The sequence below is a fragment of the Sporobolomyces salmoneus genome (genome assembly GCF_050403485.1).
Source record: "Sporobolomyces salmoneus JCM6883 DNA, S_salmoneus_JCM6883_v1_ctg6, whole genome shotgun sequence".
NCBI lineage: Eukaryota > Fungi > Basidiomycota > Microbotryomycetes > Sporidiobolales > Sporidiobolaceae > Sporobolomyces > Sporobolomyces salmoneus.
The window spans coordinates 295,812-311,777 of record NW_027481157.1 but is presented as its reverse complement, the minus strand read 5'-3'; the positions used below and the strand labels follow the sequence as shown (position 1 = coordinate 311,777).

The following is a 15,966-nucleotide window of genomic DNA, read 5'->3' as shown; positions in this document are numbered from 1 at the left end:
GCTCTGCTATAAGCGGAAGGCCTCAGTCGCGTTGGTAGGGAATGGGAGCACATGAGGGGAAGACTGCTGACGGCGCTCTGAGTCTTACCCGCAATGCAAGAGGCTGACTTTTCCCCCTCTTCCCTAGGTCGAGAATGAGCTTATCGAAACTCCCAGTCGAACTCAAGCGGATCGTGGTCAAGCATGCGCATCAGAGCGACTTGAACTATCAACACCGACATCGAGTGAGCGCGAAAGGAGGGAACAAGACGCAGAAAGCTGAGCTCGAGAAGAGAGGCAGATCCATTCACGCTTTGTCGTTGGTCAACAAGGAATGGAGATTGTTGACAGTTGAGGTGCTCTTCTCGGTGAGTGACCATGCTCTTCGAAAGTAACGCGGAAACGCAATCTGATCGCTTCATCTCTCGTTTTTCTAGACCTTGCGTTCTTCGAAAGCAAAAGGACCGATCTTCGATGGCTCGATCAGAGGTACAACCCTCGGTAATGCGATCACGACACTCGTCATCGGAAACAATGAGCCTCGCGAAAATCTCGCAACCCTCGTCTTCTACATTCTGCCTCTTCTTCCGAACATCCGGACCGTCTCTACTCGCCACCGCACCGTTCTCGACAAGTCGGCTAGTAGCTCTCTTTACGGCGATTCAGCGATGGGATCGCATGTGCGATTGATTTCGAACGAGTTTGAGAAATTCGCCAAGGACAGAGCCACTGGGTTTGACGTTCATGTGGAATCGGGTTGGAAGTATCGTCCGATCATCTTCGCAAATCGACACACACTTCGATCACTCAGGGTCGAAACGGGACCGATGTGTCGAATTCCACTTCTCGAAACTTCTGACAGCAAATTCGCTCGGCAACTCTCGCAGTGCACCTCCCTCGAGACCCTCAAACTGACGACAACTCGTCACAATAGCTACGCTTTCGAAACGCCTCTCGTTCACGATCATACGTTGTCCCTCACCTTCGCGTCGGCGGCAACCCTTCGCTCGCTCGAACTCAACTACAAGAACGTCGATCTCGATTGCTCTTTACTCTCCTTCGCCAATCTATTCGGGTCTCTTGAGTATCTCGGTCTCTCAGGGGACGATCTCGACCTTACCTCTCACTTCCTTCCCGTTAAGCTCGCCGAGTTAAAATACCTCGACATCGCAAACCTGAACTCTCTCTTCGTCTCCGAAGCCATCCTCAATTATCTTTCAACTTCGAACCTAATCCGTCTAGACGTTCAGATCAACGCAGCGAACGCCTTGATCCCATTCTCGGAGGCAGACGACCGTTGGCCCCATCTCGACTCGTTCGCCGCTTCTCTCGATACGGCGGGAATTCCTAGGACGTCCTGTTACCTTCATCATCCAGTAGGTATCGGCAAGGTCGAATTCGCGAACCACCTCTTCGGCATCAACTTCGACTGGGATAACGCAGCTTTCGAAGCTTCCCTCGTTGAATCGAACTCTCAGCTACACTCTTCCACGCCAGAAGACGACACGGACGTTGTGACTAAGGCGCTCAAAATGGCAATCGACGAATCAGCAGATTGGGCGAAAGAAGAAGCGAAAACCTTGACGATAGCAGACGACCGGGTCGGACTGAAAGATCCCCGGCAGCAGTTGAGAGGAGTAAACGAGTTGAAAAAGGACAAGGAAGACTGAAGAGAGTTGGAAGAGAAGCGAGTGGGAGGAAGTTAGTTGGTAAAACGGAGACATCGGTTTCAAGCGGGAGAAAAAGGCGATCGAAGGCGAAGGACTTGGACACTGGAAGATGGAAATCGGATCCTTGATTTGTCAAACTGTGAGCAGTGGCCTCGAGAAGAGACTCGCTACTTCGTTCCCACTGTCTGGCTTCTGCTTCGTACGCTCCGCTCGCTTCGGAAACCTGGGCTTGAGCGCTCTGACGCTTTGTGCGATTCGGTCGTGATCGCTCTCATTCTCGCCTTTCCTTCTCCTCTGCGCCTTTCGCGATACATTATGGCTGATACCGCTCATCCTTCGGAAGGTAAGCAGAGTTCACTCTTTTGACCCCCGATTCGCTCCCAGACGCTGACCGGCGTCCTTATCCTGATACAATTCAGGAGATAAAGCATTCTCTCAAAGACCTCAGGATGAAAGCAGCCAACGTAGTCGTGAAGGAAATCAGTGAGCTTGCGCACTTTCCCCCTTCTACAATGACGGATTCGCTGACTTTTCAACGTGTGATTCCTTGAACCTCTCTCAGTTGCGGGCAGACCTGCTTTTCTCGACTATGAGGAGATCCTGATTCACTACCGCAGCATCGCAGTCAACCCAGCCTGGCAATCGGTCCTGCGTCCCGAAGAAGACGAATTCAAAGAGGTGCGCATCCTTAGCCTGCTCGGCGAGACGTATCGGTCTCGTCACAGCGTAGACCTCGTATGAGTAGGACATCGACCGGCTTCTACGAGAGACCAAAAATAGGCTGGAGGAAGCGTGTCGTAATTCGCAAGAAGAATCTTTTTGAGGTCACTGTGAGTTTGATTCCCTCTTCTCGAATAAGAGACTTACAGTGCTAATTTCTCTAGCGAATGCATTACGGTCGCAGATTGTGAGTATCTTGTTGTCTCTCCACGACTCGTCCCGTCTAGATGACTTCAAATCTGCCTTTCACAGCATGCTGCCGATTCATCGAAGTTCCTGAAGGCCTTAAGCAATGTTAGAGAACCCTCAACATGTCGATCAACTGGAAGGGCAAAACCCGTCGTCGCAGTTCGGCTTTCTCGCGACAAATCCTCTCGACGAGCCCTCGTCCTGGTTCGCATGACCCTCGATTCGTACCTGGCCCTCGATAAGACCCCACAGGTCTTGAAACGTCGTTATCTTGTTCTGCTTGGAATACTTTGATTTTCCCTCGACCTCCAGTTGCAATCTTTTTTCCTTTCTTGACAGTCCGCTGTCATCTTAGCATCCTGCTTTCGGTGTTGACTCGACGAGCCAGCTTCTCGAGCATAGTAGGCTTGAGGCCTGGGGAGTCCTCTCAATCGAGGCGAGGCAATCAAACTGCATTCATTGCAAGAAGAGCTCAAGGATACAACCTTAACAGACATGATTCCCTTACTTCCTCGAGGTCCCTGACTGCATTCTACCGAGCTCAAGTCTAACGAGGTGATTGTTGTAGGGGATCGATGCATGAGGGGAAAGGGATTGAGGTTGCAAGAAGCCAGGTTTGAAAGAGCAATCGAAAGATGGAGGTTTCTCGGCCGTAAAGACACCGACTGAGGAAGGAAAACGAGGTCGATGACTAGACCTTCGGTTCTAGCTTCTAAGCTCCGCCCCTCCTTTCAAGGATTACAGCTGAAGAATCGGATCATTCAAGGATTTTGTTGTCGATCAGATTCCGAGCCCTACTCGTGAGCGCTGTCTCGGTTCCGAGTCTAAGTTTATTCGAATAGTAATCATTTCCGCCTGTTGTCCCTTCTTCCTTGGGATCGTCAGAAGGCGGAAGGAGCGGGAAAGAGAGTTGATAGGGTCGGAAGAGGCGTAATCGACACGAGAAGAACGCAGACTTCAAGAAGAGGTGTTGAGAAGCCTCAGCTATGATTGAGGAGTGGCTCGAGTGCTTGCGAGGGTTGTAGAGAGCGGTAAGCGTCTTCATCAAAATCGAAAGAAGCAGAGGCGATTTCACGAGTGGTGGGTTTCTTCGACCGAGGATAGTAGATACAGCTGCATATGCAGGTGCGTGCTATGGTTGCCGAGCATTCGTTCGAGAGCAGCGATGAGTGGTGAGACAGAACTTGTTCTCGAAATTTCCGCGAATGTTTTCCCTCTCTTTCCCAGTCCCGCATCTCTCCTTGCCTCCAAGACACCCTCAGATGGACTCCATACCTTCACAGACATCAGCCTATCAGCAACCTTCCTTCTTCCCTCCTTCTTCTACGGCTTCCTTCCACTCTTCTCCCTCATCTTGGGACTCCCTCCCTCGTCCACGACTCAAACGCGCGCGTTCGACACTACCTCCACCGCCGAATAACAGTCCTCAAGGTCCGTTATCGCCTGCGCTATATACGGGGAGTGCGACTCCAATCGAATCTTCCTCAATCGGATCGACGTCAGCTAGTGGGGTAGTTATAGGGATCCCGCTTACGAGGGGGAGAAACGGTAGTGGTGGACTCCTCGAGATCATTCAGGAAGTACCTCAGGCAGAAACTCTCGCAACTTCACCCGTCGGCCGTAGTGGGATCGCTTCTTCCGTCGAGTCTTCTCGAGTTCAGCCATCTCTCGCTGCCGAGGTCATCGAGGAGGATCGACCATCAAAGTCGAAACGACGGAGAGTCGCACCAGATCACGAGGCGTTCGGTCGACTGTCGCTCAACTACGCCCCGATCCCTTCCAATTCGACTTCGACTCCATTCTTCCCCACCTCGACTTCTCCCCCTTCTGCTTCTACCTCGAGAGGTTTCCTCTCTTCGCCGGTCACTTCGCCAACATATCTTTCTTTCCCCGCCGTACCTCCCACCTCTCCAGATTTCCTCCCTCAACATTCTTCGATCTCTCCTCCAACTTTTTCCCCTCTTCATGTCAACACGAACCCCCCAATCCTTTCTTCCTTTCCCCCTACTCAAACTTTGATGAATCCCTGCCTCGACAAACCAGTCTCTCATCCAGCACCCGCACCCATCGAACACGAAATTGAAATGAGTCCGAATGGTCAATCTAGTTGGGACCTCGACCCTTACCGAATCTACGTCGCTTCCCTCTCAGACGACGACGACGACTCGCCGGAACAAGCCGCGCGACGAAAGAAGGAGAAAGAGGAGGAGGAAGCAGAACGATTCCGATTGAACTCTCTCGTTGCGTCGGGGTTAGCAACGCCTTCCCGCATCCTCGACAAACGCAAGAAAGAAGATGGAGCCTTGATCTTGTATCAACCTCCTCCGAATCTATTGGATCCGACGGGGAATGGAAAGCCGGAGGAGACTCAAGTTGAGAGGCTTCGTAGGGAGGAACGGGAACGGAAGAAGGAGGAAGAGTTTCAGGAGTTTAGGAGAGAGAGTGAAAGGATAGAAGCGAATGATGACGATAGTCTCGAAGGAATGGAAGTCGAGGACACAATGGAAATGGAGTTTTAGTACGACACAGAACTGTAAGCAGTCGCTCACCAGTCGAACTCGAGAGTGACGTAACGGTTAACCCGCGAGTCTCGACCCACTCTTCAAGTTTGCTGTCTGCGCACTGTTCGCCTTGGAGTTTGACCGGAGACCTTCGGCGATCCGTGCTTTTCAGTTTTGACTGTCTTCGGTCTCTCTCCCTCTCTCTTCCTCCTCGTAATCTTTCTTTTCCCACGATATGACTGCTCGTGCTCGGTCTCCGGCGGGTAAGCATTGTCAAGTCACTTTCTACTCGATTCGGTTCACCGCGCTCACACCTTGCCCAGTTCAAGGGTCAGGCGACTGGGAGGACACAGTACAATCCCTTGTTAAATTCCGAAAGTTGGCCGTTACTTGCCCTCTTGCAACCTCAGCCCTGCGTAGACTTCAACGAGAGAAGAGCTGCGATGAAAGAGAAAAGGAGAGATGGGAAAAGCTAGGACCTTGTGGTCTTCCTCTTACCTTTTCGCGTCGGCCGTTGTTATCTTCGATAGAGCGAGACGTCTATCGAGCTTCCTCTCTGTGCGCAAAGAAGAGAGAGAGCAAGCGGGCGAGCCGTTCGAAAATCGCGGCCGACGATAAGTGAACACGAATGCGAGCGACCTGAACTCGCTCGATCTCCTTCCTTTCAATCCAACTACACTCGACCTCGTCTCTACTTGCTTACGCACGACTCGTACATCCAGCAACCCATCAACAAGCAACGTTCCCTCTTCTTTGGCCCCACCTGTCATCCGACTCCCTCCTCCTTCCACTCACAGCCAATCCACCATGAGCGTCAACCTCCTATCGCATCCCCTCGTAGCCACCAAGCTATCGGAACTGAGAGACAAGCGAACGCATTCGAGTCGGTTCAGGAGTTTGATCAAAGAGATCTCGACTTTACTCGCGATTGAGGCCTCGAGGGACTTGCAAACTAAGGACATACCTAATGTGAGTACTCTCATCGATCTTACGAGCCCGTAGAGTTATCATTCGGCGGTTTCTGAGAGCTGGAACCCTGGATAGAGGGGTGTGAACACGTTTTATTCCCTCAAGGGCTCGCATAGCACCATAAAGAGCGGATGAGACCCGTGTGCAAGCTACGATGAAGCTGACTCTATCACTTCCATGTCGTTTTAGCTCGAATCACCTATCGCTTCGTATACGGGCAAGGAACTAGCTCATCGCATCGGAGTTTCTCCCATTCTCAGAGCTGGAATCGGTATGACTGAAGGTGAGCAAGATCCCTAGCAAAGAGTATTACTCGTGAACTAGACAGCTGAGCTCAACTCTACACTTGGGATCTCGTTCACAGCTCTTTTGGACCTGTTCCCCTCCGCTTCCGTTCATTACCTCGGTCTGTTCCGAGAAGCAGTCAGTCTGCAACCTGTCGAATACTATCGTGAGCCTCCCGACATTCTCGATTTCGCTCCTCTTCAGGTTTCGCTGTCTGAAGCTGACATCGCACTTTCTGTGTTTCGCCCCCCTTTCAGAAAAGCTCCCTACAACTCCCAATGTCGACACCCTTTACCTCCTCGATCCTCTGGTCGCAACGGGAGGAACCGCAATGGCTGCTATCTCGATGCTCGTACGTTTCCCCCTTTCTGATCCATGCTCAATCACGAGGCAGAAGTCTGACAAGTTACGCCTTCGATACAGCTCGATTGGGGCCTCAAGATTGAGAACATCAAGCTCCTATCGATTCTCGGCTCGAAACCTGGACTCGAGAAAGTTTCGCAAGCTTACCCTGGGCTCGAGATCTATGTTGGAGGAATCGATGAGGTTTTGAGCGAGAAGGGTTTGGTCGTACCTGGTTTGGGTGATTCGGGAGATAGGTTGTTTGCTACTATCGTATAGAGCGGTCCAATCTTGGTTTTGAATGTCGTAGAGTTAGTCCAAGATGTAAATTCTCAAGGGTTGACACAGTCATTCTCGCGCACGATGAATGATCGAGGAATTGAGAGGAAACAGGATATGAGTTGCAAAGATGCGAAGATTGGTATCGTGCTAGCTAAAAGATGGGAAACTCAAACAACAGAGAAAACGAAAACGAGAACAGAACCTTCATCAAGCCTATACTCAGGCCGCTTCCCTCTACGATTCTACCTCCATCCCGTCGACGTTACATCGTGGACCATCCTCCATGATCCGTCGTCGCTTCCAGCTTTCTCGCGACGAGGGTTGGAACACCTTGGTTCAACCAAGCTTTTCGCACTTCGTCGTAGCGTCCTTGATGCAAGAATTGCGGGAAGACCGATCGGGAGCGACTACTCAAACAAGGGAGACATGAGCGCACGTCCTCGTTCTCGATGAAGAGACGGAACTCACGTTCGACCATTATCGACTTCTCCGTGAGAATCGAGGTAGGGAGGATGCGTAAAAGTCCCCTTGTCGGTATGGAGGAAGAGTAGGACGTTTCGTTTGACCAAAAAGTAAATTCCGATCGATCCTCCGCAACTGAAACAATCGAAATCGTCAGACTTGAGTCGATCAGGAGACAGAGAAAAGAGGACGGGCGAGAACTCACGTCCACATGTGTTCGTTACATTCACCATGTTGAGCCTCCTCCTCTCCTGCCATGCAACAGAAACTCTGACAACAGACCAATTCTCCACAGAACAGACAAATCGCCGGATTTTCTGGAGTTTGATCGCATCGAGTACATTGTCTTTCGAGAGCTGAAGTGATGAGAGTGTCGAGGTGGTGAGGAAGTCCGAGGAGTTCGTAGATCGTCGGATGCTCGAGGTCAGGGACGGAAGAGTTGATAAACCTGTCGACGGTCGAGACGACGTCGAATCCTTGGAGATAGGTTGCTGACAGATAGCATTCGGTGAGGTGAGCACGGATGAAGTTAACGGTCGGGTCGTCGGATACAGAAAAGTCGTTCATTCGAAGGACGGACGAAGGATGAGGAATTCGAAGGAGTTCGAAGAGTCGTTCGAGTTCGGTACCTTGACCTCCTGAGGTGTTCGACGGTTCTCCGAAAGCGACTCGAGCTACGATCGAAACTCGACGAAGGAAGGGCAACGCTTGCGAGTAGAGATGCTTGCCGAGAGTGAGATCGAAAGAGGGAGTTCCGGGATTGAACAACGCGGGAGACGAAACGGAATTCCGTATTCCAACGAGCGATGAATAAAGTCGCGCTTCGTCCGAATCGTGTTCACCTTTCCATTCTGCGAAATTCGAAGATTGATGGAAGAATCGGAAGACGCCGAGGTAGGATTGAGCGAGGAAGTTGTAGAACGACACGGCGACGACCTGATAGAACATCGAGGGAGTACAGGCGGCCGCTTCGATGACTGAACCGAGAGGATCGAATCGAGTAAATTCGGCGTTTTCGAATCTCGTCCCGCGAGCGAAGTATCCTCCGAGTCGTTGTCGGATCGCGACCGCGGTGACCTCCGGTGACGGTGACGTAACTTCAATGATGTGTTGCATCGTCGAGAAGATACTCTGAACGAGTTTGAGGTTCGCATCCCCGATTTTCCACGCTGGTTCCGAAGATCCTCTCGAAGCGACCTCCATCGAGGCGAGGGTGTACCCGAGAAGATCTTGAGTGATCGTGATCGGTCCTCCTCCATTCGGTGATCCGATCTCGCTCTTGAGGGCCGTGATAACTTGAAGGAGTCGAGCGATCATTAACCCTTCTCCATCGCCGAATCGAGACTGAAGAATCGTCGGGAGGGCGAGCGAGATCTTCCAAGGTTTGAACAGTACCGATTGATCGAGATCGTTGACGAGCTGGAGTTCGTTTGCTTGAGCGAGTAGGTCCACGATCTGAATATTGCTCGGATTAGCGGTGAGAATGAAATTGGGTGACGCATCCGACCATTCGGTAAGAGATCGAGAATCGAAGGGACCCGAATAAGGTAAGAAGGAGGGAGCGTCGGGAGCGGCCGGGAGGAGGACGTTTCCGAGACTTTTGCAGAGAGGACAAACGAATTCTTGTCTCTCGATCGTTTCCGGGTGACACCTTGTCGGTTGTTGTCGATGACGAGCAGAGAGGGATCCACAGTAAGTCTTGAAGCACGTGAGATGCATGAGGTGTCCGCAAGAGGAAGCGTGGAATCCGGATTTTTGACTCTGAGGGAAACCTCGAGCGATTCCATCTCCAGACTCGTCGAAGGAATGAACTCGAACTTTCTCAGAGGCGATACCGAACGGGCGGAGAGAGGAGGCGTCCTGATCGAGACTTGTCGGAGTCGAGAGGATCTCTTGCTGGAACGCCAAGTTGTCGTCACCGGTCGGAGTTAGTCGAATCAAGTTGCTCCCTTGAACGAGTCCCAGGATCCCAAACGGTTTCGATTCTTCGAGTTCATCTTGACAAACGATGCACGTTCCAAAATCGACTCTGGGTTTCGGCGGAGTCTCTTCATCCTCTCCCATCCTGATCTCGTCGTCGTCTTCATTGCCGTATCCCGCATCTTCGTACTCGTCGTCCTCATCCTCTTCGTCTTCGACGCTCTCGAGAAAGGCCGATTGAGCTTTCGCGAATTGTTGCATGATCGCTTCTTGACGTTTCTTCGCCGCCAATCTCTTTTCTTCCGTCTTCCTCTTCAGTTCCTCTTCCTGACTGACCATCGACCGGTTCCTCCATTGTCCCACCTCTCCACCTAGCGTTTCCTCGAGTCGATCCAACAACCAGCTCGCTTTGTGTTTGACCGCTTTCATCCTCTCGTCTTCTTCAATCTTGACGAGCAATCGAACGAATGTCGATTCGTCCTCTTCGACCGCCGACTTCGGTACGTATTCATCGGCTTCTCGTTCCTCGTCCTCCCTCGTCGATTCACCACCGAGATCAGGTTCGACCGGAGCGTCCCTTCTCGCGAATTCGACGAAAGCTTCTTGACTCGTCGGATGAGACAACGCCATCATCGAGAGATGCAACGCTTGATCGACGACGACTTCGGAGAATAGTTCACCTCGACTTCGACCGTGTTTGAGGGAGAAGAAGATGAGTTGGAAGAGAACGGGAGAGGTGAAAGATCGGGCGAGGTCGACGAAAGGTCCTTTCTCGATCCGGAGCGGGGTCGGAACGATAACAGGTTCGGATGTAGAAGGAGTCGAGGAACGTTTCTTGAAGTGGTCACAAACGATCTTATCGACTTCTTCTCGTTGATTTCGGGTGAATCTCGAAAAGTATGGATCGACGGCATCGTAGAATTTGTCTCGAAGTGAATAGGAACCTTGATCGTTCGTACCAGTCGGAGGCTTGAAGTTAGCAATTCGAGCCAAGATTTGATCCATCGAGGGGTCGTCTCCAAATCGTTCCGAGATCCTCCTCAGGAGATCCGAATAGACGCAGGGACCGAGCGCGAGGTAATGAACGAGCTCCCTTTCGAGGGCTTCCGAGTCGGAGAGAGGTTTCGTATATGTCGGATCGGAAAGGAGTGAGATCAAAAGGGAAAGAAGTTCTTCCGTCATCGCCATCGCCTGAATCGGTTCAAATACTTCATGTTGATCTTTCCCTTCGATTAACCACGACTTGAGGTCGAAGCGGTCCATGATCGATGCGAACACTTGAGACGGGTCGAGTATGACGAGAGCGTTTTGAAGGAAGAAGAGATCTTGATCGTAAGTGTTTTCTCGAAGCGAATACTCCTTGTAGTGGAGTTGTTGAGCTCGTACTCCGAATCCGTTTCGTACCCACAAACCGGCTCGAACTTGAGCAACGAGAACGATGACTGAGCGGCGATGATTGATCAGTCTCGGAAAGCGTAAAAGGGGGACGGTTGGAAATGAGGCTCACCTCGCAAAGGTTGTTCCATCACGGCCAAGAAAAACATTCTCCCTTTCTGACCTCCCGCCAACTCACTCAAACCACCTTCCAACCCCAACTTGCTCAACTCCCCTTTATCGAGCAACTCTACATTCTTCGCCATTTCCGCCCACAACCAAGTCAACGGATGATGAAAACTATTCTTCTCCTTTGCGACATTGAATTCGATCGAATTGTACGCGTTCCCCGTTCCTCCTCCTCCTAGTTTGATCGCATGAGACGACTTGACACTACCGTTCGTCGTAACTTCGTTACTCATCTTCGCGATCAAACTCGACAACCCTTTCGCCAATTCCATCCCGTTCGCCTTCGTTCGATACGCCGTTCCAAAACTTCTACAAAGTTTCCCCAATTGAATCGTCACGTTGAACGCGGAAACCCACGAATCACTTTCGTATTCGACGTGAGTTCCGACAGCTCGAACGACCGGGTTCATCCCTTCGAATAGACTGAGGAATGAGGCGAGTTTCTCGAGGAGGGAGGGAGTCGAGACGATCAACTGTTGAACGGAGGGGGAAGAGATGAGGTGGTTCAGGTCGGAGAAGAGTTGGAAGTAGCGTTTTTGCTTGAAGGAGGGACCTGATTCGGGATCGATCCAACGAACGGTCGGATTCGGAGGTAGGATCAATCGACGAGGTTTCGGACGAGAGGCGGCGAGAAGTCGAGAAGCTTCGTCATCGTCGAGAGGGGAAGGGAGCGGAGGAGGTCGAGGAGGATCGGTTTGCTCTGTGAAGAAGGCAAAGAGAATATCGAGAAGAGTCGAAAGGAAGTCGTAGGGAGGAGAAACGAGGGTCGAGCATATGGAGGGAACGGTAAAGATTTGAACGGAGAGGAAAATGAGGGAGTTTTCGGGTTCTCGATCGGTGAGGAGGTAAGAGTTGCAGAGGTGAGGGTAAATCGTTGCGTATTGAGTACCTTTGCTCGTAGTCACGATCAGTAAGGCAATCAGAGTGATAGTGAGAGAATAGACTGACTCAATTGAGCCTTGATTTCGGGACTAACGCTCATCAATCCAACGCAGATCTCCTGCACGTTCTTCCTCACTTCCTTCCACAACCTTTCCTCAACCCTCGCCAATCTCATGAATCTACTCTCATCTCCCTCGCTCTGTCTCTCCGTCCACACTTCCGCGACGACCTGACTGAGCGCGTTCTCTTCCCCTCCAACTCTCACTTTCATGAGATCCTTCATCCATTTGATCACTTCTCCCGCTACGCATTCCTCGAAAACCTGTTTCGCATCCCTGACATCGATTCCGAGATCGATACTATTGATCGTCTTGCTAACTCGGAGTGCTTCTTCCGCTGTTGGAGTAATGAGAATCACGTCCCTTCCGACCGTATCGACTCTTTGAGCGACTTGAGAGGAGGCTGAGCGGGAACAGCCGATCGAACGGGAAACGATTTCGATCACTTGAGGGAAAGAATGTTTTTCGTCGTTCCAGAGAATCACGGCGAACGGTCCCCGAGAGAGTTGTTCTTGTTCTGGTAGAGAATCCGTCGAGTTTGTCGAGGGAGTAGTAACCCAAGGGTTTGAGAGAGTCGGAATCGAAGCGGATTGAAGTCGAGGTGCTCCAACTAAATGTTGCCAACTCGTCGGAGTCGCTTGTTCTTCCTCCTCCTCCTCTCTTCCTTCCATCGGTTGTGTCGTAGGCACGGATGATCCTCCTCCACCTCCTGACAGTTTCGCGAAATCTCTGATAGATTTCGGGGCGATTACATCCCTCGGACTTTTCTCAAACTGTTCCAAACTCCACTCAAACACTGCCCTAACCAATTCCTTCACGTCCCTCTTTACTTCCTCCTTCGATTCCTCTCTCTCCCTTTCTTCATCCGTCTGTTTTTCCTTCCCCTTCCCACTCCCCATTCCCGTCCCCATCGTCATTTTTGCGTTCACTCCATGTAATTTACAATCCCTCTGTCTTCCCTCTTTCCAAGCCTCTTCATCTCCACAATCGCAACACCCCGCTCCAACTCCACTATGAACACTAACCGTCACGTCGTGTCCCAACTGACGGTGTTCCGGTGAAGCGTGGAAACAGGTCGAACATAACACGCAGGTGGGATCGAGTCCACACGTTCGACAACGGTAGACGGATTCACCGGGCTTGAATACGTGGCCACAGATGGGTCGACCGCGGGAAGGGAGAGCAGAGGAGGATGTAGGAGACGAAGAGGAGGTGGAGGATTGAATCACGGAGAGAGGAATTGGAGCGGAAGAGGGATCGTTCGGGGAGGAGAGACGCAGAGGATCAGGAGGGAGGTCGAATAGAGTCGGATCTCGAGTTGCAGGGGTTAGGGCGAACGAGTTGAGCGCGACATAGATCCGAGTGAGAGTCGTCGGATGGCGGAGAGAGTAACGAGAGGGGACTGCTAAGCTTGATAAGAGCTCCGGGATCGCACTCGGAGGTAGTTGGAGTGTAGAGTTCAGGTCGGGGAAGCTCGTCATTGTCGTTGAAAGATGAGGATGAGATGAGAGTGGGATTCGGAGACTCTTGGTGATTCAACCGTTTGAGACTTGAGGACGGCGACTGATCGGGCGCGCTGGTTGCTTTGCTGCGTTCTGTACGATTCAGTGGTTGATTAGGACGGTAGAAGTGAGAGGTCAAGAGCAGAGACTCCGTCGTTTCTCCTCTCTCCGTTCGTCATCTCATCTTCACAACATGTTACGACGACTCTTCGGTGCTCATACTGCTTCTCGCACTTCGGCCGGTCCATACTCCGCCTCGAACCCTCCTTCCTACGTCTACAAGATCGTTCCAACCGCCGCTTCAAATCCTCGGTACTTGCTCTCTCTCTCCTTAGCTCTCTGACTCAGCTGACATAAAGTTCTCTCGCGTAGCTATGTCTTCCCAATCCCAATCCCAGCATCCCACGAGTTCGTCCTGAGTGAACTCGACGCAAAAGTGAGTTCCCACGTCACTCCCTCCTCTCTCTCTTCTGCACCGCCTTCGAAACTCACTCACTCTTTCTCTCTCCCTTTCTCCAGGACGGCTTCATCCACCTCTCGACCGCTCCACAAATCCATCAAGTCCTCTCCCGTTTCTTCTCTTCGGAAGAATCCGTCATGTTGCTCAAAATCGATTACGCTCGATTGATTGGATTCAAAATCGTGAAATGGGAAGCTGGAGGGAGTCAAGGGGAGGTTTATCCGCATTTGTATAGGACTCTCGAAGGGGAGTATGTAGAAAGTGTTGAGGAGGTGAGGAAGGGTGAAGAAGGGGAGAAAGGATGGGAAGGGGGTCTGGAGGAATTGGAGAAGAAGGGTTGGTTGGAATAGACGAGAAGAGGAAAGGAAAGGAGGAGGGAACTCTCTGAGAGAGAAAGAGAACGTGTAGCACTATATAGTTTGTTCTTACAACATCACATCTCATTACGGATGATACTTTTGGAGATACGAGACAGTTTGAGCGTGAGTAAAGCTTAGACTTTTCCTCCTCGAGCCTTTTTGCGATCCATCAGACCTCGTCGCATGCCGTAGACAGATCTCGCATCCTGAGTAGCACAGAAATCTGGTCAGCGTACATTCCGTCCTAGGATTCCGGAATCGAACGAGCGGAAGCCGGTAGTGGAAAGGTGAGTAGTCGGGATGAAGGTGAACTCACAGGCAATACACTCAAGTCGGTATCAATGACAACCATCTCCTCTTCTGCTGATTTCTGTAGATAGTCGATTGAATGTGAGCAAGCGAAAGCGCGACAGAGCTTAATGGACACGTCGCAAAAACTGGTCTTTCGCAGTGACGTTGCCCCTTTCCCTTCGCTGTATCTTGAAGGCATGGACTTACGGTACCTCCAATCTTCCCTCTGAAAGGCAGACATACTGCTGAACACCCAATACGTTCTTCAGGGTTTACGGTGTCGAAATCCGTTTCGTCTTTTCCAGCTGGACTACCAACGTTTACAAACTACTCGCCACAAATCAGTTACCGATCAGCTCTACTCGCTCCAATGTACTCATCTGAGAGCTTGAATCTGGGGGAAAGAAGGGAAAAAGCGGGCGAGCTTACGACAATCGCGCATTCATTCTCGAAGGCCCTCGACACAATCAGAGTCTCCAACCATTTCTTCTCTGAATCTCTATCCCATTTCTTCGCTTCTTCTCCTCCATCTGAACCGGTCCAATAGGTTGGACAGATGATTAGGTCGACGGATTGTTCGAGGAGGGGGAGGAATGATTCTCCATGAGCTAAGTCCCAGCCTACAACAACCAATTCGAAAGCGTGGGATCAACACATACGAGTCAGCCCGAGTGCTGAAAAGGTATCAGAGACAGGGGAGGAGAGGAAGGGACAGTGAGGACTCACAAATCAAAAACGAAGTCTTCCCGAACCTCGTCTCGAACACCTCTTGCCTCTCCTCCTCCCTCCCTTCCGTCAAATATTCTTTCTCAGGCCACCATAAATTCTTCTTGACGTACCTTCCCCTCACCTCTCCTTTGTTATCAACATAATAAGCCACATTGTTTAGAATCATTCGTTCTTCCCCATCGATTTCGATCGTCGCTTCGAGCCCTGTCGTAGGGTCGATCTGTCGCTCGACGATAGTGCCCACTGCGATATCGATGTCGAGCTCACGAGCGAGGGATTGGAACGTCGAGAGCCAGTGAGTCGTTGTCGAGGCAGGGGAGGAAGAAATTGAGGGGTGGTCGTCGTGGAGATGGGAGGAATGGGGAGGGTATTGAGAGAGCGTCCAATGCTGTCGATCAGATACTACGCCTGCTCTCGGACGAGTGAGGATGGGCAAATCGGATTAGTTGAATGAACCGAAAGAATCCAATGAAGAGACGGGACTGACCGGAGAGGAAGTACTCTGGGAAACAAACTAGTTCAGCACCTTGTTCTTTTGCTTGTCGGACGAATCGGTGCGCTTTCTCGAGGTTGGCGGTGTGAGCGAGTTCGGACTCATCTTGGGAGGAGGAGGAAGGGTGTTCGAGTGAGATCGAGGGCGATTCGGGGCAGAATTGCACTAGTGCGATTTTTGGCATGATGACAGTGTGCTTGAAGGAGAGCAAGAGGGCGGAAAGCGTGAGCTGTGTCGTTGAGGGGAAGGTCGAGAAATCGTGTTTCTTTCGAAATTCCTCCGACGGAGACTCTCCTCCAACTCTCCATC

At 51.3% G+C, this 15,966-nt stretch overlaps 6 protein-coding genes across 6 annotated transcripts; 4 read left to right on the top strand and 2 right to left on the bottom strand.

Annotated features, from left to right (window-relative positions):
* Nucleotides 1–134: 134 nt before the first annotated feature.
* JCM6883_006670 (uncharacterized protein) lies at nucleotides 135–1,649 on the top strand (the record flags this gene model as incomplete). The annotated part of the gene is made up of 2 exons (XM_076629691.1): nucleotides 135–347; nucleotides 417–1,649. The coding sequence occupies 2 exons, from the start codon at nucleotides 135–137 to the stop codon at nucleotides 1,647–1,649; spliced, it is 1,446 nt and encodes a 481-aa protein (XP_076490318.1).
* A 2,171-nt stretch (nucleotides 1,650–3,820) lies between these two features.
* Nucleotides 3,821–5,077, top strand: JCM6883_006669 (uncharacterized protein; the record flags this gene model as incomplete). The annotated part of the gene is made up of 1 exon (XM_076629690.1): nucleotides 3,821–5,077. The coding sequence occupies one exon, from the start codon at nucleotides 3,821–3,823 to the stop codon at nucleotides 5,075–5,077; it is 1,257 nt and encodes a 418-aa protein (XP_076490317.1).
* Nucleotides 5,078–5,866: 789 nt separating this feature from the next.
* Nucleotides 5,867–6,934, top strand: JCM6883_006668 (uracil phosphoribosyltransferase; the record flags this gene model as incomplete). The annotated part of the gene is made up of 5 exons (XM_076629689.1): nucleotides 5,867–6,028; nucleotides 6,218–6,311; nucleotides 6,393–6,479; nucleotides 6,571–6,665; nucleotides 6,737–6,934. 5 exons carry the CDS (start codon nucleotides 5,867–5,869, stop codon nucleotides 6,932–6,934), a joined length of 636 nt encoding a protein of 211 aa, XP_076490316.1.
* A 265-nt stretch (nucleotides 6,935–7,199) lies between these two features.
* On the bottom strand, nucleotides 7,200–13,304 carry JCM6883_006667 (uncharacterized protein; the record flags this gene model as incomplete). The annotated part of the gene is made up of 5 exons (XM_076629688.1): nucleotides 7,200–7,344; nucleotides 7,406–7,534; nucleotides 7,605–10,761; nucleotides 10,827–11,771; nucleotides 11,831–13,304. The coding sequence occupies 5 exons, from the start codon at nucleotides 13,302–13,304 to the stop codon at nucleotides 7,200–7,202; spliced, it is 5,850 nt and encodes a 1,949-aa protein (XP_076490315.1).
* Nucleotides 13,305–13,518: 214 nt separating this feature from the next.
* On the top strand, nucleotides 13,519–14,135 carry JCM6883_006666 (DUF952 domain-containing protein; the record flags this gene model as incomplete). The annotated part of the gene is made up of 3 exons (XM_076629687.1): nucleotides 13,519–13,637; nucleotides 13,698–13,761; nucleotides 13,845–14,135. 3 exons carry the CDS (start codon nucleotides 13,519–13,521, stop codon nucleotides 14,133–14,135), a joined length of 474 nt encoding a protein of 157 aa, XP_076490314.1.
* A 143-nt stretch (nucleotides 14,136–14,278) lies between these two features.
* JCM6883_006665 (carbon-nitrogen hydrolase family protein) lies at nucleotides 14,279–15,841 on the bottom strand (the record flags this gene model as incomplete). The annotated part of the gene is made up of 6 exons (XM_076629686.1): nucleotides 14,279–14,350; nucleotides 14,461–14,514; nucleotides 14,643–14,762; nucleotides 14,865–15,055; nucleotides 15,162–15,572; nucleotides 15,652–15,841. 6 exons carry the CDS (start codon nucleotides 15,839–15,841, stop codon nucleotides 14,279–14,281), a joined length of 1,038 nt encoding a protein of 345 aa, XP_076490313.1.
* Between the last annotated feature and the right edge of the window lie 125 nt (nucleotides 15,842–15,966).